The 27529-nt window shown below is 48.1% G+C and overlaps 1 protein-coding gene across 3 annotated transcripts in view; it reads right to left on the reverse strand.

The window, feature by feature from the left end:
• Nucleotides 1-27529, reverse strand: part of CACNG2 (calcium voltage-gated channel auxiliary subunit gamma 2) — a 135549-nt gene that overhangs the window by 15354 nt on the left and 92666 nt on the right. For all 3 annotated transcript variants that reach the window (XM_032266735.1, XM_032266734.1, XM_032266732.1), the window contains one exon: nt 5321-5404. In XM_032266735.1, the coding sequence (XP_032122626.1) occupies nt 5321-5404 (84 nt within the window). The remainder of the gene's footprint in view (nt 1-5320; nt 5405-27529) is intronic.

A 27529-nucleotide genomic window follows, 5' to 3' on the forward strand; every position in this document is an offset into this window, starting at 1 on the left:
CTGATCTTGGGAAAGGCCCTGTGCTGGAGTGGGTGGGTGGGAGGAGGACACTCTATTTCCAGCCACTCCTTGTGGTGTCCTCAAGCTGTTCACAGTCCAGGGGGAGAAGATGCCGTAACAGAAACCAAGATGAAACAGACCGACAAATAGAGTGGTCACCTCCCTGCACAGCAGCCTCGTCCTATATTCCCAGCCCCAGAGAAGGGCAGTCATGTTCACCCCATCTGCCAGCCAGGACTCCATGCCATCCACAAGACTGCTCTCTTACTTCCCCCGTCCAGACTGTCTGCAAAAGCTGCCAGCTCAGCCGGGTACAGTGGCTCACGCCTGTAATCCCAGCACTTTGGGAGGCTGAGGCGGGTGGATCACCTGAGGTCAGGAGTTTGAGACCAGCCTGACCAACATGGTGAAATCCCATCTCTCCTAAATATAAATAATTAGCTGGGCATGGTGGTGGACACCTGTAATCCCAGCTACTTGGCAGGCTGAGGGAGGAGAATCACTTGAACCTGGGAGTTGGAAGTTGCAGTGAGCTGAGATCGTGCCACTGCACTCCAGCCTGGGCAACAGAGCAAAACTCTGCCTCAAAAAAAAAAAAAAAAAAAAAAAAAAAAAAAGCTGCCGGCTCTCCTGTCAAATACATGTAGAATCAAACCCTTTCTCAGCCACTTTTCCACTCCGGGGCTTGAGCACCTGCCTTCTGAGCCTGGAGGTTGGCTGTGGTCTCCTAATTGGTTTCTCTCTCCTGCAGAAACTGGAGTGATACTGGCAACCTGCACATCAGACCATGCCTGTCCTCTGCTCAGAACCCTCCTGTGGTGGTCCCATCTCAGGGGAAAGCAGAAGCTCCTGAGTCCTGCCCCCACCCCTTCTCCCATCTGCCTGCCCCTCGTCTGCTTCTCATAGGGCCTCCTGGCTGTTTTGAACCCGGCAGCCTCAGATGCTTTGCACTGGCGGTTTCCTCTGCCTGAATGCTCTTCCAGGCTATCTGCACCTCCCGAACACTCCCTCACCTCCTTCAGGTCTCTGCTCCAATGTCACCTTTGCTGCAAGGACTTTCTGACCACCCTGTTGCAAACGGAAGACCTCCCCGGGTGCCCATCTCTCCTCCCCATTTCCTCTTTGTCTTTTGTGCTCATCACTGTGCAACGGGATGCAACAGTGAGCACGGATCCTGGTGATTGCCCACTGAGTGCTCACTGGGCTCCAGGCAGCTGGAAAGAGCTGTCCGACTCTAACCCCCTTAATCCTCATGGCAATGCTAGGAAGATGACAATAAGCATCGTCCCCATTGCAAGGAAACTGAGGCCCAGGGAGGTTCGCCAGGAAGTGGCAGAGCCGGATTTGAAGCCTGGAGTGTGCCAAAGCCTGCCTCCTCCCACTGGTGCCCAAGTTCTGTAAATTCACCCCACAAATGCCCCTCACATGAGTTCTCCCTGCCATGGCCACCTTCTGCCTCCCTTCTCAGTTCCACTCTGCTGTTGGCTACCCCCCAAACCTCTGGCTGCCTATAATCATCCTCAGGTGGTCAGTGACTCCCTGGGGAGGCGTCAAGTCCGGGTGCAACTTGGTGTACCTCTCTTGTGTGTGTTGAGGGGAGCTGAGTGGGGACATCATCTTTGCTGAGGGCCTACTTCTCTTCCCCCTTCTGTCTACTTCTGGCTCTGGAGCGTGGCCTGGTGATCTACCCATCGAGACCTATCTCTCTATGTGTTTGTGTGGCCTGTGACATACCCCTTAGAGGGTGTGCGTCAGCGACAGCAGCCAGCCCTGGGCCCCACACCTCCAGCCCCAGGCTCTGAATATGGAGTGGGGAGACCTGACAATACCCCCTGCAGTCCTGGACTATGAATGGCCACAATAGAGTGGATTTTGGGGTCTCGCACACAGTAGGTGCTTAATACATGACTGTGAGAGGAAGCCAAATTCCTCTGATTCTTTTCCTCTTCCTCCAAATCACAATAGGACAGCTAGGAAATGTCAATTCCCATATCCTGGACACAACACGCACATGTATGCACACACACATAACACACAGGGACCCACATACACACAGACACGTACAAACACAAAAGTGCTTACACATTCACACATGGACACTCAGGCACACAGACATGCAGGTACCAAAAGACACAGAACACAGCACAGACTCATGCCCTCATGCGCAAAGACAGACGCACGGACGCAGGCTGACATTCAAGATAAGTCACACCCGGTCACCACTGCCTCGTTCCTCACCACGCTCCTCAATCTTTGGTTAATGAGGGAAGAGGATACGGAGGCCACCACAGCAGACACATTCCATGGGCCCACAGCACTGGTTGGGAAAAACAGTCCAGTCACCATTCATTACTCGGTAAGCCAGTGATAGGTAGGGTGAAGTCCATATTGGTCATGTCTCTATGGAACCTGGGGCGGTGACCAGGGTCTCCTATAGCTGTTTCTCTATCACTGTGGTTCAGGAGAGGCTAGGGGAGTCCTCACATACTCATAGCACTGGGGAGTAAGAGTGTCCATTCATTCATTTATTCATTGATTCATTTGTCCATCAGATATTAATTGGGTGCCTTCCTTCTGCCAGGCCCTCCAAGAGGCTGGACAATGTCTTAAGCTTGGCCTGCTGGCTTGAGAGCAGTGAGCCCCGCTGTCCTTGCCACCCCAGGAGATGAGCTCTGAATTGCTGTCCAGTCACACCCTTCTGGCATTCTCTGCCACATCACAGCTTCACAATTGGCAGGTGAGCTGTGCAGATGGGTTTGACAGACCTTAACTAGGAGCTGACTCAGGCCCCGCCCACCCCAGGTGCAGCTCAGCTCACCTCCTTGAGCCTAAGCTCCACCCACCTCTGGGAACCACCCTCCTACCTCTGGTGAAAGGGGACCCAGCTGTTTTCCTCTGGAAGCCTGTTGTTTGCATTGAACTCGGGGCATTAGACCATGATTCGCTTGTGAGTGTTCACATATTCACTTACCCAGTCACTTCGTTGCTTAGTCATCAGAGTGCTTCTTTGGGTCAAATTCCCTGCCATGCCCTTTTCTGGGTGCTTGGGGTGCAGAAATGAATGGGACATAGCTCTACCTTCAAGAAGCTCATAGTCTTTTGGGGATCCTGAGTGTGAACCAGTGAAATTGCAGCAAAGTGTGGTAAGGGTTGAATTGTGGACACAAGCAGGGTGCCAGGGAGGCCCCAGAGGAGCTTCTGAATCAGGAGCAGGGGTAGGGAGGAGGGGCAGGGGATCCTTCTAGAAAGATCATCCCTGTCTTCCAGCTTCTCTCAACATCTGGTTAGAACTTTGTAGGGAATGATAGAAACTCACATCTTGCAGCTTTAAAAAATTATTTTTGTTGTCCTGCCCAGGACTAGCATTTTATAGATCAGGGGTCAGCAAACTATGCCAAATAAAGACTGCTGCCTGGTTGTGTGAATCAAGTTAAGTGTCCATGTAACACAGCCATACATATGCCGCCATATTGTCAATGGCTGTAAGGGAAGAGTTGGGTAGACTGGATGGCCCACAGAGCCTAAAATATTCACCATCTGATCCTTTACAGAAAAAGTTTGCCGACCCCCTGTTACAGATGTTCAAAAAATATTGTTGGATTAAGTCAACTCAAATCAGACCTTCTGAATCCTGCACTGCCAACCGGAATACATGTGTTTTGTCCAGGGATACCGAAATGAACCGAATACTCTATGCTCTAAGCTCTTCTTTCTTTAAAAACAAGAAATGGAGGCATTGAGTTGTTAGGAATTGCCACAGAAGAATCCTCTGTTTCCTTTACTTAACAAAAAGCATTCATTGAGCTGTTGCAAGGGCAACAATGAATGAGACAAGTTTCGTGCCCCCAGGCGCTTGCTGCCTAGCAGATAAAGCATGACATCATTCAAGCTCCACCTGGTGAGCCCCGTGCCTCAGGAGTGTGGCTCCCAGTGTGGGGGCTCGGCTTTGCTTGCTGGTTGGCCTCCCCCTCGTCTCTGCCATGCTGTGTCTCCCAAGTTGAGCTGTTTTTCCAAGGGCCCTCCCTGCCAGGCTGTTCTCTTCTTGGGAGCAGGGACTGCATCTCCCTCATCCTTCTTGGCCTCCCCAGCACTGAGTACAGAGTCCAGTGCACAGAAGGAGCTCAACCCACATTTACGGCCTGGCTCCTGCAGCCCCACCCCAGACACAGTCACAGGTGACAGGTCACCACAACCAAATGGCCTTTTGGGAATTTCCAGTTAAGAGCATCGTCTTGAGGGAATTCATACAGGGAAATGATGAGCAGGGTATGATATTTTTTCCTTTTAAAAAAGGAATCTATAAATTGCTGTGTTCCCTCCCTCTCTTTTCCTAGCTGTCTGGCTGACTTCACATTCCATGGGCTTTTCAATGAAACCAGATTCCAGGCTGACCTGAGAGCTGGGCTTGATGTGAGAAGTAATTATTGAAAGAGACAGGGGCAATCTATATAATAAAATGCCTCCTACTTGTTTCATAAAAGTGATCCGAGGGTAATGGCAACCCCGGTGCTGTTGGGGAGGGCCTGGAGCAGAGGCAGGGATGCTCCTGGGAGGAGAGCAAACCTCCTTCCAAAGACACGGCCTGAGACCCTTCAGCTTTGCTGTCCCAGGCGTCAAGGACTCTCAGGTCCTCTCTGGGAAATCCCTTTCTCAGGGAACAGGTAGCCTTGTTAGTTTCTGCTGATACTTGAGACATTTCCTTGGGGCCTCAGAATGCTTTCTCTTGATAATATCTCTCAGGTGGATTTAAGATTGCAGCTGTTACATCAGGATATAACTTTGACTTACTTGACTTGCGGGGGAAGACAAAAATCTCATTTTTTTTTTCATTAAAAGGTTCAATCTGGCACTGCCTGGTGGGTTACTTCATCCAATTATTCAAGAAATATTCACTGAGCCCTTATTACATGCCAAGCACTGGGCTGGGAATATAATGGTGAACTATAGGGAGAGTCCACACCCTAGCAGAATTGGGAGATGGTTACTCAAATAGCCAAGGACCCCACCAGCATGATAAAGTCCTGTCCTCTAGGAACTCAGGCAGAAGGCAGGAAGGACTTCCTGGAGAAGGTGATGTTTTAGCTGAGATCTGGAGGCCGACTGAGTAGGAGGAGTTTGCCAAAGACGGGGAGGGAAGGGCATTGCAGGTGGAGGGAACAGCGTGCATGAAGTTCGGCACGCTGGAAAGGAGAGAGGCTCAGCTTTTTCCTGCCCTCTGCTGTGATGAAGGCCTCTAGATAGGCCTGTCCTTGACTCTGTGAAGGTTGGAAGGGTAGGGACCACCACCAGGAGGGAGATTAAAAAAGTAGCGTGCACTCACGGAGGAAATATTCTGCTGTGTCAGCTTCGTAATCTGCATCCTCTGGGAAGTGATCGATTTGCTTGCACAGACCTTTGAAATTCCCTGCAAAACAAGGGGAGAAGGAGCGCATGAAACATCACAGTTTTGGGGGCGCTTAGGGCCCACCTGCCTCTTCCTGACTTCTCGCTCTTTGGAAACTCACTCAGCCCTCTCCCTCACCCCTGAAGGAAGGTTTCGCTTTGTCTGTTTGGACATCTGCCTGGTGAATCACAACACACACACCCGCAGTACTGCGGAGAGGATCTAAAGCTGACAACTTCAAAACGCTGCCTTCTATCCCTGCACCGAGGCTTCTGAGGATTAGCGGAGGCTTGACAGTGGTGGAGGTTTGATTCCGGGCTGGGGACTGCCACGGAGGAGGCCGATGAATGCTCCTCAGCCTGTCTCTGTGCCCCAGCTTGACTGAGAGTCACCCTGCATTTGACATGTGAGAAAGCAGCAGATCGCTTTTTAAAGAGGACGCACCCCACACTGATGCTGCCAGACACTGCCACAGCCCTTTAGAAGAGCCTGCAAAACATTTTCCCAGCTGCAATTGCATGGAATTCACCAAACGCAGACGCCAACGGCTCTGAAATAAACATGGGGATGGGGAGGAGGTTGAGCCCCCTGGGCGCTGGACCGTTGGCCAAGTTCTTGAACTACAACTCATTTTGGTTCTACCACAGGCCTGTGAGAGGGGTATGCTCATTCTCAATTGTACAGATGAGGAAACTGAGGCTCAGAGATGGTAAACTATCTGAGTAAGTACTTGTGGCTAGGAAATGATGGAATCAGGGCTCAAACTAGGGTCTTTTTTTTTTTTTCTTTTTCTTTTTTGAGATGGAGTCTTGCTCTGTCACCCAGGCTGGAGTGCAGTGGCATGATCTCGGCTCACTGCAACCTCCGCCTCCCAGGTTCAAGCAATTCTCTTGTCTCAGCCTCCCGAGTAGCTGGGATTACAGGCATGCGCCACCATGCCCAGCTAATATTTATATGTTTAGTATAGATGAGGTTTCACCAAATTGGCCAGGCTGGTCTCGAGCTCCTGACTTCAGGTGATCCGCCTGCCTCGGCCTCCCAAAATGTTGGGATTATAGGTGTGAGCCACCATGCCTGGCCAAACTAGGGTCTTTTGACTCTCAACATTTCCTCAGTGCCTGCTGGGAAGGTGAGAACTGACCCAGGGCAAATCCCAGCACAGTATCACAGGCAGGTACTCCCCAACGTTCACTGCTGAATGAGTGAACTGTTAACTGCAGCCTTTCTAAACACCGACGTGTAGAATAGACCCTACAATCGCCAGAGCATCGGCTTCCTGACAGCAGAGACTTTGTTTCATTCACCATCTTATCCCCAGCACCAGCACAGGCACAGCAGATGTCCTTGAACCTTCTCTGAGTGGAAGAAGAACTGGGTGCCTGCTGGGTCGTATGCCCAGTGGGTAAGATGCAGGTTGCACAGCCAGACTGCCTGGGTCCAGCTGTGCCTCACTCAGTGTCTTCACCTGAGAGTGGCGATAACAAGAATTCTTCCCTGGCAGATTGTCGTGGAGGTTAACTGGGTTGTTGCATGTTGACTAGTCAGAACAGTGCCTGACACATTTAGGAAGTCCTTGGGGGCATTGATGAGAGAGAGAAGTGAAATTTGACTATGTCTAGCCACTGACATAGTAGCTGGTGTGACCTAATTAATACACCCCTCAATACATGCTGGCAATGTATTTTCTTATACAGTCCTGAGACTATGTCTTATAACAGGAGCAGATTCTAGTATGTACTATAGATATTACTTAGGAACTTTACTGTATAGCCCCCTATTCTTTTTTTTCTGAAACAGAGTCTTGCTCTGTCACCCAGGCTGGAGAGCAGTGGTGTGATCTTGGCTCACTGCAAACTCTGCCCCCCGAGTTCCAGTGATTCTCCTGCTTCAGCTCCCTGAGTAGCTGGGATTACAGGCGCACGCCACCACACCTTTTTGTATTTTAGTAGAGGTGAGGTTTCACCATGTTGGCCAGGCTGGTCTCAAACTCCTGACCTCAAATGATCCACCCACCTCAGCCTCCCAAAGTGCTGGGTTTATAGGCATGAGCCACTGTGCCTGGCCCGGACCTATGTATATAATATAGACCTATATATTAGGTTTGTGCAAAAGCAATTGTGGTTTTTGCCAGCAAAAGTAATAGTGAAGCTGTAATTACTTTTGCACCAGCCTCACAGTATACAGGTATATAGTGTACAGGAATATGGTATACAGGTATATAGCATACAGGGATACTTTACTGCACAGAAATAGAAACATGTAATGGAGAAGAGGAAGCCCTGTAACTACCTTACACACATGAGCTATCCCTGTACCAAATTCAACAACTTTCTTGAGTTCTACAAGAAAAACAATTCCCCAGAGCATATTGGGACTTCTGGTCACTCCACTGAAGCTTGGTAGGGCCACTCAAAATGGTTCCATGGGCAGGTGTCTTCTCTGAGTGTTTTGGGTTTTCTGCTTCTTGCTCTCCCCACCCCCATTGTGTCATGGCCCCTCTGCCCTCCTGCATCTTGGGGTGTTCAAAGGAAGCCTTGTCCTCTCCCTAGTACTTTGTTCCCCTAATCCAACCACACACGCTTCTCTGTGAGAAACGTCTTCATACCAGCTGCTAAGAGGATAACACATTCTCCCTATTGTTAAAATTACAAATCAGTGTATTTGAAAAGCACTTTGTGAAGCAGTTTCATTTTTTTTTTTTTTTTCCATTCAATCTGACAAATGTTTCAGCAACCCAGTGCCAGGCATCTTTACAAGGAATCTGTGCAGGAGTGAGGCTCAGAGAGCAGTACTGACATGCCTCGAGGCGTCCCACAAATTGGGGACAGAGTTCAACCCAGAAGGGCCCCAGCTGCATTCTGGTGGGCCACACCCACTCCTGTTCCCCACAGGAACAGTAACTCACATTCTACGGGAGACTGCTCCTCGGGTCCAAGCCTGGGCCTCACTCATCGTTGGACTGTTGGCTCCCAGCATAGTGCCTGGCACAGAAGGAGGGCTCAGGAGATGCTAGCAGAGCAGAGGCTGTGTCAGATAATCAGCAGCTCAGGCCTCTCCTTGAGGCCTAGACTTGGGCATCCAACTGCCTATTTGACGTCTCCCGGTGGATGTTTTCTTTTCTTTTTTCTTTTTCATATGGAGTCTCACTCTGTCACCAGGACTGGAGTACAGTGGCGCCATCTTGGCTCACTGTAACCTCTGCCTCCCGGGTTCCAGCGATTCTCCTGCCTCAGCCTCCCGAGTAGCTGGGATTACAGGCGCCCACCACCGTGCCCAGCTATTTATTTATTTTTGTATTTTTAGTAGAGGCGGGGTTTTACCATGTTGACCAAGCTGATCTCAAACTCCTGACATCATGATTCACCTGCCTAGGCCTCCGAAAGTGCTGGGATTACAGACGTGAGCCACTGTGCCTGGCCAGATGTTTTAAAGGCACTCAACATGAACTCCTGATCTTTCCCTCCAGCCTGGTGCTCTAGAGGCCCCAGCTAGCTCGGCGAATGCCTCTCCAGGGCTCCCTTGTGCAAGCCTGAGCCTAGTCGTCAGCGCCAACATCTATTTCTTTCTCCTCCCTGCAGGCTTCTTCCATCAGGGAGTCCTGTCTGTGTTAGCTTCTTAGTGTCTCAAACTCGCCTGATGTCTCTGAGACAGCACCGCCCACCACCAGGCCACCATCCCTGCTCCCTGGATGGCTGCCATGTGGCCTCCCCACTCATCAGTTTGCACCCACTCTTCTCCTTCCCTACAGAGTTATGACAGTGATCCTTTGAACATGCAAATCTGATCATGCCACCTCCGGCTCGGAAACACTCCAGCTCCCCAGTGCTCTCAGGGAAAAGCTCAACATCTCTAACAAAGCCTGACCCCTAACCTCCAGCTCTGGCCTCACCTCCCACCCGCCTCCTCCTCCCTGTTGCACCTTGGCCTTCTTTCCTGCCTCACTCCCTCCTACCTCAGGACCTTGGCACATGCTGGTCCTGCTGCCTGATCTCCCACCACATCCTTTGTTGCCCCTTTCTCCTAACTTCCCTCTGTCTCCCTGCACTGTGCTGCTGGGGTGTCCACCACTAGCTGGCTAGTTCTGGCCACTGTCTGTTGGGGGAGATATTAAGGCCTGTATGATACTAGCGAGAATGTTCTAGTAGAGAGGAAAGAAGGAAGGGGCTGGGAGCAGTGGCTCAGCCTTGAGCTTTGGGAAGCTGAAGTGGGAGGATCCCTTGAACTCAGGAGTTCAAGACCACCCTGGGCAATAAGCAAGACCCTATATCTACAAAAAATGAAAGACAAATTAGCTAGGGGTGGTGGTATGTGCCTGTGCTCACAGCTACTTAGGAGGCTGAGGAAAGAGGATCTCTTGAAACCAGGTGTTTGAGGCTGCAGTGAGCTAGGATTGCACCGCCGCACTCCAGTCTGGGTGACAGAGTGAGACTCTGTCTCCAAAATAAAATAAACAAGTAAAAGAAGGGAGGACAGAAGGGATGACCTGCAGAGATGGGGGAGTAATACAGGCGCCCTGTGCAATGGATGAGGTCCAGGACGCAGTGCAGGGGTGGGCGGTGCTGCGCCAGGAGGGGCGGCAGAGCTCGTGGGTGCGGTGTTGGGGACGGGCAGACATGGTGGGAGGGTGTAACACCTCTCTTCTGGTTGCTGCTATTTTCCCAACGAAATGGGAAGCAGGATCATCAACTGAGAGTGAGGACAGGGAGGAAGGGTTGGGGATTGGAGGACAGAGGAAGGGAAGCACGCGTGCGAAGGAGTGGACCAGGCTGTGAAGTGTGTGTGTTGGTGGCTTGAGGGTCACTTCTGAGATTCTGTGGTTTTCTGCGGCCACATTCAGGGCGTGGGTGCAGTTAGTTGGAAAGTTGCCTCTAACCGGGAGGAGGTTCGTGAGGTGAGTACAAGAGGGAGAGGGTGGAAAGGGAGAGATTTTGAGGATGGATCATGGACTCTAAGCTGGGTAAACAGGGAAATGAGGACCGGAAGGGCAAGTGAGGCAGTGCCAAGGCGGGACTGGGGGTGGGTCAGGGAGGGCAGTCAGTGCATTGGTGCCTGTGGTGGGGGTGGGGTCAAAGCATTATTGAAATGGGGGTGCATGGGAGTGAGCTGCAAGGGTGGCACGTGGTGGCCAGAGAGTAGGGTGTCAAAGTGGAGGGCATGTGGATATTGGAGATGCCAAGGTCAAGGATAAGACCACCAATGAGGGCGGCTCAGGGCAGGTGGAGATGGGGTGATATTCAAGTATGCAGTAACTGGAAAGGTCATACAAATTAATATATAAGGCAAAAGTAAAACGTTCACTCTTATTTTCTATATACATCAAGTATATATTAAGAAACTGCCTACCCGGTTAAAATTTGAAGTGCAAATGATTCATCAGATGATTCTAATAAGCCCCAAATCACTGATTGGTTTTTAGAAATTAATGGTGTGATCTTTTGATGATGAGGCTGTTATGAGCTAAATGATGGCCTGACTGGACTACGCTTTGACACAGGGAACCATACCAGATGCTCCCCAAACTTTCCTGTTAGAGTAAGGGTCGTTCCATCTCAGCAAGTGCAGAACCTTCTCCTAACGTGTCCTCTGTTGTTTGACTGGAGGACCTCTCTGTGCTCAGCAGCCCCAGGAGGCCAGGGCCAGGCATAGGAAGGTAGTGGGAGGCGGTGTGGGGTGCAGACGCTCTCATCGGCAGAGCAGCGATGTGCGCCCAGCCTGGCCTGGTCCCACCAGTCAGGGCCAGCAGGGATGCTCTGCCTCTCTTGCCCCCACCCTTGGGGTGGGCCTTGGAGCTTGAGAACCTGAGAACAGAGCTAAGTCCTCAACACAGCCTTGGGGGGCGAGGAGAGGAGATGGAGCCTTGATCCCAGCCCATCTCTTCTCTCTGCCTCGCCCAACCCCTGCCCTCGTCAGCTTCCCCAGACATAGTAGGACTGATCAGTACGACAGTATTCCAATATTTAGCAACCAATGAGGCAGCAGCACACTCAGATGGGAGTGAAGGGGTCAAGGCCAGGGACTGGAGGGGCTGCTTGCCTGGCTGTGGAATCTCCAAGGATGACAACAGGAGCAGCACTGGAGGCAGAGGCAGAGAGCCAGTGCTCAGCTCCCCAAGGAGAATGGCGGCTGGCACGAGGGAGTTGGACAGGTAGGCTGGGATGTGTTTCACAGAGGTAGGGAGTTTAGGGAGGAGGCTGGGAAATGGACCGGAAATGTCGATGAGGCCCAGGGAGGCCTGGGGTGTGGGCAATAAAACACTCTCAACATAGTTTGCAAGGGCGGTGCTGTCCTTTGGGGAAAGCCAGGTTTCCATCAGAGCAAGGACAGACTGGGGGCATTCTGCTGACACTGGGACCTAAATTCCAGAAGGCACCATGGCAAGGATTTAGGAGGGCGGGGAGTTGGAGATCGGCCAGATCAGGGACACACATAACTGAGGGACAAGTGATGAGTAGAGAGGAGTGATGGGGTAAACTGGGATACAGGTCACTGTGAGATTGGTCCCAGTGCCTCCGGTGCCGATGGTGCTGTGAGGGTCAGCTGGAGGAGCACAGGGCCTCCAGGAGCACTTGGAATTCAGTGGGGCCTGGGTTCAGTCTGGGGTGTGAGAGGGGAGGGGTACTAGCAGCACTCAAGCATTATTGATGGAATTTGAACTTTGTGGGACATCTACATCAACAGGCATCATTCCAGTGAGTAGAGAGTGGTGTAATCTCGTTTCCCCAAGGTCAGCCTAGGGTTCCATTGTATTTCCTTCTGGTTGGTGGTAATCCAGCACAAGGATTGTGATGGCTTCGGGCACAGATGGATCCAGGTGCTCCAAAATCTGGTGCCTCTCTCCATCTCTGACTTTCCTCCCAACTGGCTTCATTCCTAGGCAGCCTCTCTCCCTATGGTAGAGACTAATGGCCTAGTGCCTGGCACTGGGACAGTAGAGGGAGATCTAGTCTCTGCCTTCCAGGCTCACATTCTAGGGGGAAAAGACAGACAGTACAGAATTTACTAGAGTGCAATATTTCACATACTATATTAGAAGGAGATATGAGGCTTTATGGCAGCACAATGGTTCAGCTATCATTTATGTAGCACCAACTGTATGCCATGCTCTGTACAACCTGCTGAGAACATAGAGGGGGAAAATACACTTTCCATCCTCAAGGAACTTGCAGTCTGTGGTGGCACACAGAAAACACACGCTGTGGTGTAGAGAATATGTGTGATGACAGAGGAGATCGGAGCGTGTCTGGGGCACACAAGGCGTGCCCAGGCGTGGGAATGTGTGGGTGACACAGGCCTCCTGCGAAGGAGCAGATGGCTGAGCTGACACAAAGTGGAGGGGTCAGCTCGGTGAAGCAGGGAGGGGTCTGAGTGTGTGCATATGTGTGTATTTTTTTCTGTGTGTGTGTGTGTGCCTGTGTGTGTGTGCATGGATGTATGTGTGCGTGTGCACGTGTGTTTGTGTATCTGTGTGTAGATGAGTGTGTGTCTGTCTGCATGGGTGTTTGTATGCAGGTGCATGTGTGTTTGTGTGTCTGTGTACATGGGTGTGTGTGTCTGCATGGGTGTGTGTTTGCATGTGCATGTGTGTGTGTCTGTGTGTACATGGGTGTGTGTATATGTCTGCATGAGTGTGTGTGCATGTGTGTGTGTACATGGCTGTGTGTGTGTCTGTGTCTGTGCATGGGTGTGTGTTTCTATGTGCGTGTGTGTGTGTGCGTGTGTGTGCGTGTGTGTGTGTGTGTGTGTGTGTAGGCATGAGGAAGTGGTGGAGGGGTGAGGAGGGCTTTCTAGCAAGAGCAGTCAGGGAAGTGAGGGACGCAGGAGGGAACAAACTGTCCCAGGGAGTGGGAGAAGGTTTCCCAAAGCAGAGTTGAGAGTAACAGGACTTGAGAGAAGGCCTGAAGCCAGAAGCGTGTGGGCTGGCTCGCCCTGCCCAAGGGAGCTCATCACCAGTGTCTTCCTAGCTCTCGTTAGCAGTTCGAAATCAGCCATGGTAGGAGTATTCACACCATAGGAACAGCAAATGCTACAAACCAAGGTCCCCACCTCCCACCCAGAGAGTTGGTTCTTAAACATTTAGCAGCACGCCACTGGATGAAGGGTGATCCTGTGTGAGGGTCAGCTGGTACAAAGATGTGACAAATTGGTGGGACTGGAGATTTGCAAAAGGACTGGTCCCATCAGAAGGCTGGGTGGGTGAGGGTGAGGGTAAGGGTGGGCGATGGCTGGAGCGGAGGGCAGGGGTCTCACTGCCCGCTGCCCCCTCAGGCATTGGCTTTGAGCTTCCAGAGGAAAGGGGATGCAGGGGAGAGCATGAACCATAAAGGGTTATATTTAGACACACACATATGCACACTCACTCCCACCATGGACTATAAAGGTTATTCAGCTAAGGGGCTCAACAGCCATGACTCCATGGAACCCTATCCCAGAAGAGTGGCAGTGCCTACCAACTGCCAAGCTGAGTGAGTTCGGGCCCCGCCGAGGCAGAAAGGCCAAGGGCTGCGCCATCGGCTGGCAAAGCTCTGCCTCCGGTTTCCCATTTCAGGCTGGGAATTGCAGCTTGCCAGTATTAAGTCGTTTAAGAGGAGGTTTCATCAGCTTTGTAAAAATCACATTAATATCTTGCACCAACTGCTGTCTTGTTTCTTTAGATACAATAAGCTTCTCATAAACCTGGTCATTAGGGGCTGAACAGACTCTGTTTTATTTCCCACATATTCATGAGAAGCTGAAAGAGCAGCTCTGGAGCCAGGAGGGGACACGGTGGAGCGAGCTGAGGCATGGGGAGGAGGCTGGCTGAGTAATTTTTTAAGTGAAGCAAATGAAGGGTTTGGTGATTGCTGCTTTCTCTGTGTTTTAAACCTTTTCTGCTCCTGGATTTTTGATTTCCTGGCAAGGCCCTCCCTGACGGCAGGGATTCGGGAGACCTCAGGGAGGGTGGGCCCTGCCTGGCTTATTTCTGGCTAGAATCCCAGCCCCCAGGGCACAGCGCGGCCACCAGCTTGGGTTGGATGGTTTGCAACAACAGAACACGTGGCATCCTATGAGTTTGATCGTTCTCTTGTTCGTTCATTCACTCTTTCAGCGTACAGTTTCTTTTCCTTTCTTTTATTTGCAGGGGAAGGAGGGAGGAGAGGAAAGGCTAGGGGGTCAAGAAGGGAGAGGGCAGTCTCTGGGTAGCTTCAAATGCCTGTTGTGTGCTAGGCACTGGGCAGGGTGAGATGAAATAAGTGGTCTGTCCTGCCTAACTGCCTGCCATGAATTTGCTCCTTCGGTTCGATCTGAGCTCCCATTTCACTGAAGTCCCCAGCACTCAGGAGCTGACCACAACAAGAGCAATTGCTCACCCAGCCTCCAGGCGCATCCTGTCCTGGCTCTTGTCTCCATAACTACAGTACCTCTTTAGTTCTTCTTTCTTTCCTTTTTTTTTTTTGAGACAGGGTCTTACTCTGTTGCCCAGGCTGGAGTGTAGTGGCATGATCATGATCATGGCTTGCTGCAGCCTTGATCTTCTGGGCTCAAGTGATCCTCCCACCTCAGCCTCCCAGGTAGCTGGTACTACAGGCCTGTGCCCACGCCATGCCCAGCTAATTTTTTTGTAGAGATGGGGTCTTGCAGTGTTGCTCAGGCTGGTCTTGAACTCCTGGGCTCAAGTGATCTGCCCGCCTCGCCACTCAGAGTTCCTTTTTTTTTTTTTTTTCTGAGACAGAGTCTTACTCTCACCAGGTGCCAGGCTGGAGTGCAGTGGCGCGATCTCGGCTCACTGCAACCTCTGCCTCTTGGCCACCCACCTTGGCCTCCCAAAATGCTGGGATTATAGGCATAAGCCACTGTGCTGGCACCTTCTTTAATTCTTTACATGTGATTTGGGGGAAGACATTGGGCTCCAGAGTTGGAATGATTGGCTTCTAAGCTTGGGTCTGTTACCTAGTAGCTGTGTGGATTTGAGCAAATTATGTGACCTCTCTGTGCCTCAGTTTGCTTTGCTGTAAGAAGGGAATAGTAATCCTTGCCGAGGAGGTATGGGGATTAACTCTTAAGGCTCAATGAAATAACAGAAGTGAAGGGTCCCAGTGCAGTTCCTAACCCAGCACGAACACTCAACAAATGTAGGTCCTTCTTCTGTTTCTTCTCCTTCAAATGACACCTCTTTCAAGAGGCCTTTCTTGGTTGCCATCAGCTGAGGAGACTCTTTCCTCTCGTATGCTCGTATGCAGTGCTTTTCAACATTTTAACGGGCATGGGAAGTCCCTGGGGATCACCTTAAGCCAGGTTCAGATTTGGTGACTCTCAGTGGCCTGAGACTCTGGATTTCTCATGAGCTTGCAGGCAGTGCCCACGCTGCCGGGTCTCTGGGGGACCACACTTTGGGTTGGGTAGCAAGGCTGTCAAGCACCTTTCAGCTGCTTTGGTCATATTCTGTGTGTGTATTGTTGTTTGTGAATACGTAGCTGCAGGTCTGTAAGCAGCTATTCTGCCCCTCAAGGGCAGAATTTCTTCTAGAGGATTCCCTGAATATATCATACTTTCCTTAATTCTAAGATGCTCACATGCAAATTTCAGTGTTTCTGAAATTGAGATGTGTCTTATAATTCATGAGCTCACTTCACTGCTGTGTATCTCTTTTCTTCTGAAAAATCATTATTGCATTGATGGTGTGCCTTTTAATTAATGGTAATGGCTGCCTGACAAAAGTTTATTGAACAAATAAATAAGTGAATGAGTTACTGTGTGTGTGGCCAGGGAGTGTACTCCACATTTCCATTCACCTAAGCAGTTGAACGTCATCCCAAATATTAGAATCCCTGGGGCACCAGGATCTTTTGCACTCTCCTACTAAAAACCTATTTGACTATACCTGGCTGGGCACCATAGCTCACACCTGTAATCCCAGCACTTTGGGAGGCCAAGGTGGGCGGATCACTTGAGGTCAGGAGTTCAAGACCAGCCAGGCCAACATGGTAAGACCCCGTCTCTACCAAAAATACAAAAATTAGCCAGGTGTGGTGGTGCGCACCTGTAATCCTGGCTACTCGGGAGGCTGAGGCAGAAGAATTGCTTGAACCCAAGAGGTGGAGGTTGCAGTGATCCAAGATTGTGCCATTGCACTTCAGCCTGGGTAACAAGAGCAAGACTCTATTTGACTATACCTGGCCGGGCGTGGTGGCTCATGCCTGTAGTCCCAGCATTTTGGAAGGCCGAGGTGGGTGGATCACTTAAGGTCGGGAGTTTGAGGTCAGGAGTCTGGCCAACATGGCGAAACCCCATCTCTACCAAAAATACAGAAATTGGCAGGGTGTGGTGGTGAGCACCTGTAATCCCAGCTACTCGAGAGACTGAGGTGGGATAATTGCTTGAACCCAGTAGGTGGAGGTTACATTGATCCAATATCATGCCACTGTGCTCCAGCCTAGGTGACAGAGTGAGACCCTGGCCCCCTCCTAATCTATTTGACTACGTCAAAATATATGTATAGTCCACAACTCAGCAATTCTGCTTAGAAATGTGTGTGGAAGAAACACTTGCATACATGCACATGGAGCTGTATGAGAATGTTCATAACAGCACTGCTTCTAACAACAAAAAACAGAATAGCCCACATTTCTATTATGGGAAAAATGATAGCACCTTGTAGTATATTGATGTAATGTCATATATAGCCGTGAAAGTGAATGATACAGCTACACAAGTCAACCCAGATGAATTCCACAAACATAACACTGGACAAAGAAAAATCAAGCTGCAGAAAAATGCATATGTTATAATTCCATTTTGACAATGTTAAAAACATGTACAACTAAACTGTAGATTATCTAGAAATACATGTGTATGTGGCAGAACTGTGAAGTCAAGCAAGGAAATGATAAACATCATTTAAGAGTGTTTGCAGCTGGGTATAGTGGCTCACACCTGTAATCTCTGCACTTTTCAGAGGTGGAGGTGGGAGGATAGCCTGAGCTGAGGAGTTCCAACCCAGCCAGGTGAAACCCTGTCTCTACAAAACTAAAAAATCAGCCAAGCATGGTGGTGCACACCTGGAGTCCCAGCTACTCGGGATGCTGAGGCAGGAGGACCTCTGCTACCCAGCTACTCAGGATGCTGAGTCAGGGTAAGCCTGGGAGGTTGAGGCTGCAGTGACCCATGATAGTGCTACTGCATGACAGAGCAAGACCCTGTCTCAAAGAAACAAACAAACAAAAAGAATGTTTGCCTGAGATAGGGTAGGGCACCCAGCTGCTTCAATGTACCAGGAATGGTCTATTTTTTCACTTGGTAGTGACAGCATAGGCACTCCTCATTCTATTGTTATTCTTTATTCCCTGCTGTGACAGAGACTCCTGGCTGTTTCCAAATATACCTTGCTCTTTTCAAGTTTTGCCTGAACATATGGCTTTCCAGAATGTAGACTTTAGTTCCCAGCCTCCCTTGCAGCTAAAGGTGGCCATGTGACAAAGTTCTAACCAATGGGATGTAAGTGGAAACAACTTGGGAGGAATAGCCTGCAGGGCATGAGATGTGCCATTCTCAGTCCCATTCTCTTGGCACATGAACTAAGGAGCCCCAAGCACCATCTTGGTCAATGAGACAATCTTGAGAGTGAAGTGCTACATGATGGTAGAATAGGATAAAGGGTGTCTGAACCACACTACCATGTAGTGTTACACCAGTGTTGGAGAACTTATCTTCAGAGCTATGCGATGAGAAAGAAAGAAACTGTCATCTATCTTTATTGTCTTATTTTTAATTTTTTTAGAGACAGCGTCTCGCTTTGTCATCCAGATCGAAGTGTAGTGGCATGACCACAGCTCACTGTAACCTCGAACTCATGGGCTTAAAGGATCCTCCTGCCTCAGCCTCCCAAGCAGCTGGGACTACAGGTGCATGCTACCACACCTGTCCTACCTTTTTAATTTTAGGTAAAAAAAAGCCAACCAACCAAACAAAATGCACAAACCTTCATAGCCAACCATAATCCTAAGGAACATAATCCGTCCAAGTTAAAATAGTCTTTGGAAAAGCTTGGTTTTTAATTTTTTTTTAATATATGGAGTCTTGCTCTGTTGCCCAGGCTGGAGTGCAGTGGTGAGATCTCAGCTCACTGCAACTTCTGCCTCCCAGGTACAAGCGATTCTCCTGCCTCAGCCTCCTGAGTAGTTAGGATTACAGACATGTACCACCATGCCTGGCTAATTTTTATATTTTTGATAGAGATGGGGTTTTACCATGTTGGCCAGGCTGGCCTGGAACTCCCGACCTCAGGTGATCTGCCCGCTTTGGCCTCCCAAAGCCCTGGGGTTACAGGTGTGAACCACCGCTCCTGGCTTAAAAATTTCTTTCAGTACATTTTCTTATGTATTGTTTAAGTGATACAACATGATGCCGTATGATTACATATATACAGTAAAATGGTTGCTACAATGGAAAAAAATAAACACATGCATCATCTCACACAGTACCCATTTTTCCCTGTGTGGCAGGAGTGGCTATGATCTCCTCATTTAGCAAAAATCCTGAATATAATACACCGTTATTAACGATAGTCTCCATGTCGCACATCAGAGCTCTGGGCTTGTTCACCCTTTATATTTGCTACTTTGAATCCTTTGACCCATATTTCTCCATTTCTTCCCTCTCACCCCAGATCTTGGTAACCACCGTTTTATTCTCTATCTCTACATATTTGACCTTTTTTTTTTTTTTAAAGATTCCACATATAAGTGGGGTCATACAATAGTTTCCTTCCTGTGTCTGGCTTATTTCGCTTAGCATACTGTCCTCCAGGTTCATGCATGTTGTGACAAATAATGGATCTCTTCCTTTTTAAAGGCTGAATCATAAATAATATATCATTGTATCTAAACAGCACGGTTTATTCATTCATCCATTGATGGACATCTAGATTGTTTCCATATTTTGGCGATTGTATTGCTGCCATGAACATGAAAGTGTAGATATCTTTTTCTTTTTTTTTTCAAGGGCAGAGTCTCCCTATGTTGCCCAGGCTGGAGTGCATGATCTTGGTTCCCTGCAATCTCTGCCTCCCAGGTTCAAGCGATTCTTGTGCCTCAGCCTCCTAAGTAGTACAGGTGCCTACCACCATACCCAGTTAATTTTTGTATTTTTAGTAGAGACGGGTTTTCTATTGGCTAGGCCGGTCTCAAACTCCTGACCTCGTGATTCACACAGCTAAGCCTCCCAAAGGGCTGGGATTACAGGCGCGAGCCAGTGCGCCTGGGGAGTGTAGATATCATTACAAGGTGGTGATTTCATTTCTTTTTGGTGTGTACCAGAAGACATCTTGCTGGGTCATATGGGAGTTCTATTTTTAATTTTTTTGAGGAAACTCCATACTATTTTCCATAATGGTGGCATCAACCTACATTCCCACTTAACAATGTGCAAGGATTCCCTTTTCTCCACACCCTCAGCAACACTGTTATCTCATGTCTTTTGATAATAGCTATCCTAATGGGTGTGAAGTGGTATCTCACAGTCATTTTGATTGGCATTTCTCTGATAATGATGTTCAACACTTTTCCATTTACCTATTGGCTATTTTAATGTCATCTTTGGAGAAATGCCTATTAAAGTCCTTTGCTCATTTTTAAATTGTGTTAAACATTTTCTTGCTATTGAGTTGTATGTGTTCTTTATAAATCTTGGATATTGAGACTTCAGTTGGAACAAGAATATATTAAAAAAATCTTGGATGTTAACCTTTATCTAATACAAGGTTTGCAAATAATGTTTCCCAATCTGTACATTGGCCTTTCATTTTGTTGATTGTTAAAATAGTCTTTTATGTGTATTTATTATTAAACACATTCTAAAAAAAATATTTTTCTTTTTCTTTTCTTTTTTTTTTGAGAGAGAGTCTTGCTCTGTCACCCAGGCAGGAGTGCAGTGGTGCGATCTCGACTTACTGCAACCTTCACCTCCTGGGTTCAAGCGATTCTCTTGTCTCAGCCTACTGAATGAATAGCTGTGATTACGGGTGCACACCATCACGCCTGGCTAATTTTTGTATTTTTAGTAGAGATGGTTCACCATGTTGGCCAGGATGGTCTCCAACTCCTGACCTCGGGTGACCGGCTCGCCTCAGCCTCCCGAAGTGCTGGAATTACAGGTGTGAGTCACCGAGCCTGGCCAAAACCACATTTCTAAGAAGCCAATATGTTGAGCCCTCATGCTTGGCATATACTAGGTGCTCACTAAACATCTATTCAATAATTAAACAAATTAAAGGTGTCTCAATGCAGTTCACAACGTCTTTGTCCAAGATAAGCTCTACTACTGTTCAGGGCCAGCTGTTGCCATGAATCAGGGAAAGGGTTAGGAGGGGGTATTGTTGAGAATCAGCATGTGCCAGTGTGTAAGTCATTATGGGACAAAGGTGGGCAAGGAATGGGGTGTTGGATGGTGTCTTTGACCTCAGACAAGGAAGGATCTAATAGATTCCAGTGGTTATAAGTAAACCACAATCTGTGGGTGCGTACAGGCTGTGGAAGAGGCCACTGGGGATGGTGGTCAGGGCCACACACTGGAGGTTGGGCTGGGGTGGGGGATCTGGGGATGCCTGAGGAGGGGATATAAGGCTGACTGGCCTGAGCTTGGCTTTGCTCTAACTGGTTGGTAAATTGAGATGGGCCTCATCTCACCAAGACCTGAGCTTGGAAGGATCTGGGTTTTTAACTGTTATCACTGCCTCAAAGCTCTGCTCCTGGAGGTGCGGCGCTGCCACTGGAGCAGGCCTCCAAAGGACAGAAATCAGTACACACTCTGGCCGCTTCCACAGTACCCAGGAAGACTTCAGACCCAATTCATACTACAATGTGATTGAAAGACTGTTCCCGATGGGGTCAAGGGGCCTCCACACAGGTAACAAGCTAACCTAAAATGGGATCTATGAAGCTGACCTGTAGGTTTGGGTGTTTTCATAGGCCGTGAAGCATCAATGGGTTCCCAGAATAGAGTTTACATCAGTTCCATTCCTCCTACAGGCACACCTCGTTTTAGTGCGCTTCTCTTTATTGTGCTTTGCCGATACTGCACTGTTTGTAAATTGAAGGTTTGTGGCAATCTTGCACTGAGCACTCCTGGTGCCATTTTTCCGACAGCAAGTTGTGACTTTGTGTCTCTATGTCACATTTTGATAATTCTTGCAATACTTCAAACTTTTTTATTATTATTATATCTGTTATGGTGATTGGTGATCAGTGATCTTGGATGTTACCATTGTAATTATTTTGGAGTGCCATGAATTGCACCATATAAGATGGTGAACTTAATTGATAAATGCTTAATTGATAAATGCTATGTATGTTCTAAGTCTTCCACTGATTGGCCATTTCCCTGTTTCTCTGCTTCTCTTCCGACCTCCTTATTCTCTAAGACAGGACAATACTGCAATTAGGGCAATTAATAACCCTATAATGGTCTCTAAGAGTTCAAGTGAAAGGAAGAGTTGAACATCTCTCTCTCTCTCTCTTTTTTTTTTTTAGAGATGGGGTTTCACCATGTGGGTCAGGGTAGTCTTGATCTCTTGACATGATGATCTGCCCGCTTCAGCCTTCCAAAGTGCTAGGATTATAGGCGTGAGCCATCATGCCCAGCTACATATTTCACTTTAATCAAAAGCTGGAAATGATTAAGCTTAGTGAGGAAGGCATATCATAAGCCCAGACAAGCTGAAAGCTAGGCCTCTTATGTCAAACAGTTAGCCAAGCTGTGAATGCAAAGGAAAAGTTCTTGAGGGAAATTAAAAGCACTACTGTTTAATGAATGCATGAATGATAAGAAAGTGAAATATATTTGTTGATACGGAGAAACTTTGAGTGGTCTGGATAGGTCAAACCAGCCACAACATTCCCTTAAGCCAAAGCCTAATCCAGAGCAAGGCCCTAACTCTGTTCAATTGTATGAAGGCTGAGAGAGGTGAAGAAGAAGAAGAAAAACTGGAAGCTAGCAGAGGTTGGTTCATGAGGTTTAAGAAAGAAGGTATCTCCGGAACACGAGTGTGCAAGGTGAAGGGGCAAGTGCTGATGGAGAAGCTGGAGTAAATCATCCAGAAGATCTGGTTGAGAACATTGATGAAGGTGGCCACATTAAACAACAAATTTTCAAGGTAGATGCAACAGCCTTCTATTGGAAGAAGAGACTATCTAGGACTTTCATAGCAAGAGAGGTCAATGGTTGGCTTCAAAGCTTCAAAAGACAGGCTATAACTCTCTTGATAGGGGCTAATGCAGCTGGTGACTTTAAGTTGAAGCCAAGGCTCATTTACCATTCTAAACATTTTAGAGCCCTTAAGAAATATGCTAAATCTACTCTACCTGTGCTCTATAAATGAGACAAAGACAAAAAAGCCTAGATGCAGCATATCTATTTACAGCATGGTTTACTGAATATTTTAAGCCCACTATTAAGATCTGCTGCTCAGAAAAAAGATTTTCAAATATTACTGCTCATTTACCATGCACCTGGTTCCCAAGAACTCTGATGGAGATGTACAAGATGAATGTTGTTTTCATGCCTGCTAACACAACGTCTATTTTGCAGCCCATGGATCAAGAAGTAATTTTGACTTGCAAGTCTTATTATTTAAGAAATACATTACAGAAGGCTGTAGCTGCCAGAGACAGTGATTTCTCTGATGTATCTGGGCAAAGTAAATAAAAAGTCTTCCGGAAAGGACTCAACATTGTAGATGCCAATAAGAACATTTGTGATTCATGGGAGGAGGTCAAATATCAACATTAACAGGAATTTGGAAGAATTGGTTCCAACCCTAATGGATGACTTTGAGGGGTTCAAGATTTCAGAAGAGGAAGTAATTCAGATGTTCTGGAAATAGGAAAACAGCTAGAATTAGAAGTGGAGCCTGAAGATGTGAGTGAATTGCTGCAATCTCATGATAAAACTTGAGTGGATGAGAGGTGGCTTTTTATGGATAAGCAAAGAAAGTGGTTTCTTGAAATGGAATCTACTCCTGGTGAAGATGCTGTGAACATCATTGAAATGACACCAAAGCATTTAGAAGATGATATAAAGTTAGTTGATAAAGCAGCAGCAGGATTTGAAAAGACTGACTCCAACTTTGAAAGAAGTTCAACTGTGGATAAAAAGATATCAAACAGTATCATTTGCTATAGAGAAATCCTTTGTGAAAGGAAGAATCAATTGGTGTGGCAAACTACATTGTTGTTCTAATTTAAGAAATTGTCACAACCACCTCAACCTTCAGCAAACACCACTCTGATCCATCAGCAGCCATCAACATCGAGGCAAGACTCTCCATCAGCAAGAAGATGATGGCTCACTGAAGGCTCAGATGATCAGTAGCATTTTTAGCAATAAAATATTTTAAAATTATGTATGTACATTGTTTTCTTAGACATAATTGCACACTTAATAGACTACAGTATAGTGTAAACATAACACATTTTATTTTTGAGACAGAGTCTCACTCAGTCACCCAGGCTAGAGGGAAATGGCATAATCATAGCTCACTGCAGACTTGACTTCCTGTTCTTAAGCAATCCTCCCACCTCAGTCTCCCAAGCAGCTGGGACTACAAGTACATGTTACCACGACTGGCTAATTTTTTATTTGTAGAGATGGAGTCTCCCTATGTTGCCCAGACTGGTCTCAAACTCCTGGGCTTAAGCAATCCTTCGTCTCAGTCTCCCAAAATGTTGGGATTATAGGTGTGAACCACTGCTCTTGGTCCAACATAACTTTTTATTTTGAGACGGAGTCTTGCTCAGTTGCCCAGGCTGGAGCGCAGTGGTACAATCTTGGTTCACTGCAGTCTCCGCCTCCCGGGTTCAAGAGGGCTGCCTGAGCCTCTTGAGTAGCTGGGACTATAGGTGCCCACCACCACACCCGGCTACTTTTTGTATTTTTAGTAGAGACAGGGTTTCACCATGTTGGCCAGGCTGGTTTTGAACTCCTGGCCTTAAGCAATCTACCCACCTTGGCCTCCCAAAGTGCTGGGATTATAGGCATGAGCCCCAACATAACTTTTATATGTGCTGGGAAACCAAAAACTTTGTGTGACCCACTATGTTACGATATTTGGCTTATTGCAGTGATCCAGAACTGAATCCACAGTATCTCCCAAGTCTGCCTGTATGAGAGAGGCAGTGAGGTTTAGTGGTTAGCTTCATGGGGTCTGGAGACTGGCTACCTAGGTCCACATTCCAGTGACACCGTTGAACCTCTGAGCATCGGCTCCTCAACTGTTAAATGAGTCAGTTAAACCCCTCTCTTAGGGTTGTGAGAATTGCATAAAACACTGCATTGAGGGGGCTTAGCACAATGGCTGTCACCTAGCTCAATAAGAGGTAGGTGTGATTACGTTTTGCTGGGCCCTGTAGTCGCAGCACAGATAGATCACACAGTCCCTACTTTTAAGAACCTCACAGACTAGTAGGGGAGAGACCGGTGATTACCCTCTGCTATGCCAAGAGAGTCTGCCCAAGGAGCTATGGGAACCGCCTGTGCTTAGATTCTGTGAAACAGGACTGTTCAAATGACTCTGTCAACCCCAGAGTCCCCAGAGTAGGTGGATAATGAATAAACACTGTCGTGTGTCAACAGCCCCAAATTCATCTTAAGAGGCCCTGTGGTGTGGTGCCCGTGCCTCTTGTAGGATAGCGTGGGTCTGAGTTCTCTTTCTGCTGTGTATTAACCATGTGCTCTTGGACGAGTTGTTCATCTTCTGATTCAGTACTTCAGCTCGTCCTTGAATTTTTATCAAGTGCCTATAACGTGTTGGTGTTGAGCTAGAAGGGATCAATACAGATGGATTCCCCGTCCCCTGGAACCAACTCTCGAGAGGCCCCTGGATAAATAATTAATGCAAACTACCCAGAATGAAACCACAAGGACAGCGAGGGTGCTGGCTGGTCACCGGGACAAGCTACCATGAGCTTGGCATGGGGCTAAGCACTTTGCCACGAGCCTGTTGAGGTGGACACTATTAGTCTCTGCACGTTCGAGATATGGAAATGGAGGGACAGGGGGCAAAGGAACGCCTCTAAAGACTGATCGCTTGTGGGAGTGAAGGAGCTGTGCTCTGACCCTGGGCAGGGAGTTCTAGGTGATTGCTAGGCTACACTGTTACAGCCCAGTACAGGATGCTGGGTAGTAGGGACAGTGCATGGCATAGTCTGGGTACTGGGTACTGGTGGCTTATCAGGAAGGCTTCCTGGAAGAGGCACCATCTCAGATGAGCCATGAAAGATAAGTAAAAATTGGCAGATGAAGGGGAGGGCAGGGAGGTGTTTGAGAGAAGAGCAAGCGAGGGCCAACCAGAGAGAGGACAGGATGCAGAGGGCAGAATTGTCGTTTAGGGACTGAAACCAGACAGTTGGGCTGTGTGTGTCTGTGGGTGTATATCTGTGTGTGTGTGTGTGTTTATGTGTATATGTGTACGTATGTATGTGTGTATGTATGTGTGTGTCTGTGTGTGTATGTGTGTTTCTGTGGTGTGTATGTGTGTGTTTCTGTGGTCCGTGTATGTCTGTGTGTGTTTCTGTGGTGCGTGTATGTCTGTGTGTGTTTCTGTGGTGCGTGTATGTTTGTGTGTGTTTCTGTGGTGCGTGTATGTCTGTGTGTTTCTGTGGTGTGTATATGTCTGTGCATGTTTCTGTGGTGTGTGTACGTCTGTGTATATGTGTGGTGAGATGTCTAGGGTGCAACTTTTAAGGAGTGCCATAAACATCTCCAACTTTGCACCTTTGTCCTAGCCGGGTCCTATGTAGGGAAGGAGAGGTCAGGTTGATACCTGGGTGAGTGTTGTGTTTTCAGAGCTGCCTCTGAAGCTAGTGAGCTACCTGTCACTGGAGGGGTACCAACAGAAGGGGGTCCGCTGTCTCTCAGGGATGCTGAAGACAGAATTTCCACAGTAACTGGGATTCTGAGGTTCCTTCTATCCCCTGGAAGCTGGGATTCTAAGGAGCCTTCCCTGATCCTCACAGCCCGAGCTGCCTCTCCCTCCTTTCATCTCTGCTTTTACCTCTAAGATCACTCAGCTGGCAATTAACCACAGGCTACCTCATGACATCTCTTGTATTGCTGTCTTGTCTTATTTCAAATTTCACAAGCTTGTGTATCGTTTTCCTAATAGAATTGCATCGAGGACAGGGATTGAACGGAATACTTTCTGTTCTCTCTCTCAGTAGTTATGGGAGACTTAAAAAATCCTCTCTGTCCCAATACTTCACATATCACCTGATTTACCCATCACATCAACCCCTTGGGTAGCTTCTATTAATGAGCCTGTTCTACAGGTAAGAAACTGGAGGCTCATAGAGGTTGATAAATGTTAGCTATTATTTTTAATAGGGACTCGGGACCGGTGCTATCAGACTACCTGGGTGTGTAGCCTTGGGCAAATTGCTTAACATCTTCTTCTTCTTTTTTTTTTTTGAGTGAACCTGATGTTATGAACATATGTTTAACCTCTTTGAGCCTCAGTTTTTTTACCGTGTGGACTGGAATAATATCATTACCTATTTCACAGTTTCTTGTGAGGGTTAACTAAGTTAACCCACGTGTAAAGCCCTTTGAACAGTACATGCAGAGAGCTCTTAGTACATACCAAGCTGTTGTTAATTATTGTTGTTGTTGTTATGAAAAGAATGCTGGGCCTTATCAAATCCAAAAAAAAGAATGAACAAAATGTGATTCTCAGTGTTTCCAGGTGACTCCTCCTCACCTGCAGAGCCTCTGGTTTTTCTCAGCACCGTCCCTCACCCCAGGAGAGAGGATTCTGCCTCAATCGTGGTTGGGCAGGAATCAGCCCCCCAGAGCATGACCAGGAGGAATCAGCCCCCCAAAGTGCGATCGGAAGGAATCAGCCCCCCAGAGTGTGCATGGATAGGAATCAGCCCCCCAGAGTGTGCATGAGTAAGAATCAGCCCCCCAGAGTATGATCCGGAGGAATCAGCCCCCCAGGGCATGACCAGGAGGAATCAGCCCCCCAGAGTGTGACCAGGAGGAATCAGCCCCCCAAAGTGTGATTGGGAGGAATCAGCCCCCAAGAGCGTGACCGGGAGGAATCAGCCCCCTAGATTGTGACCGGGAGGAATCACCCCCCAGAGTGTGATTGGGAGGAATCAGCCCCCAAGAGCGTGACCA

The sequence above is a fragment of the Sapajus apella genome, unplaced genomic scaffold (assembly GCF_009761245.1).
Source record: "Sapajus apella isolate SASKATOON/1434 unplaced genomic scaffold, GSC_monkey_1.0 scaffold160, whole genome shotgun sequence".
Taxonomy (NCBI): Eukaryota; Metazoa; Chordata; class Mammalia; order Primates; family Cebidae; genus Sapajus; species Sapajus apella.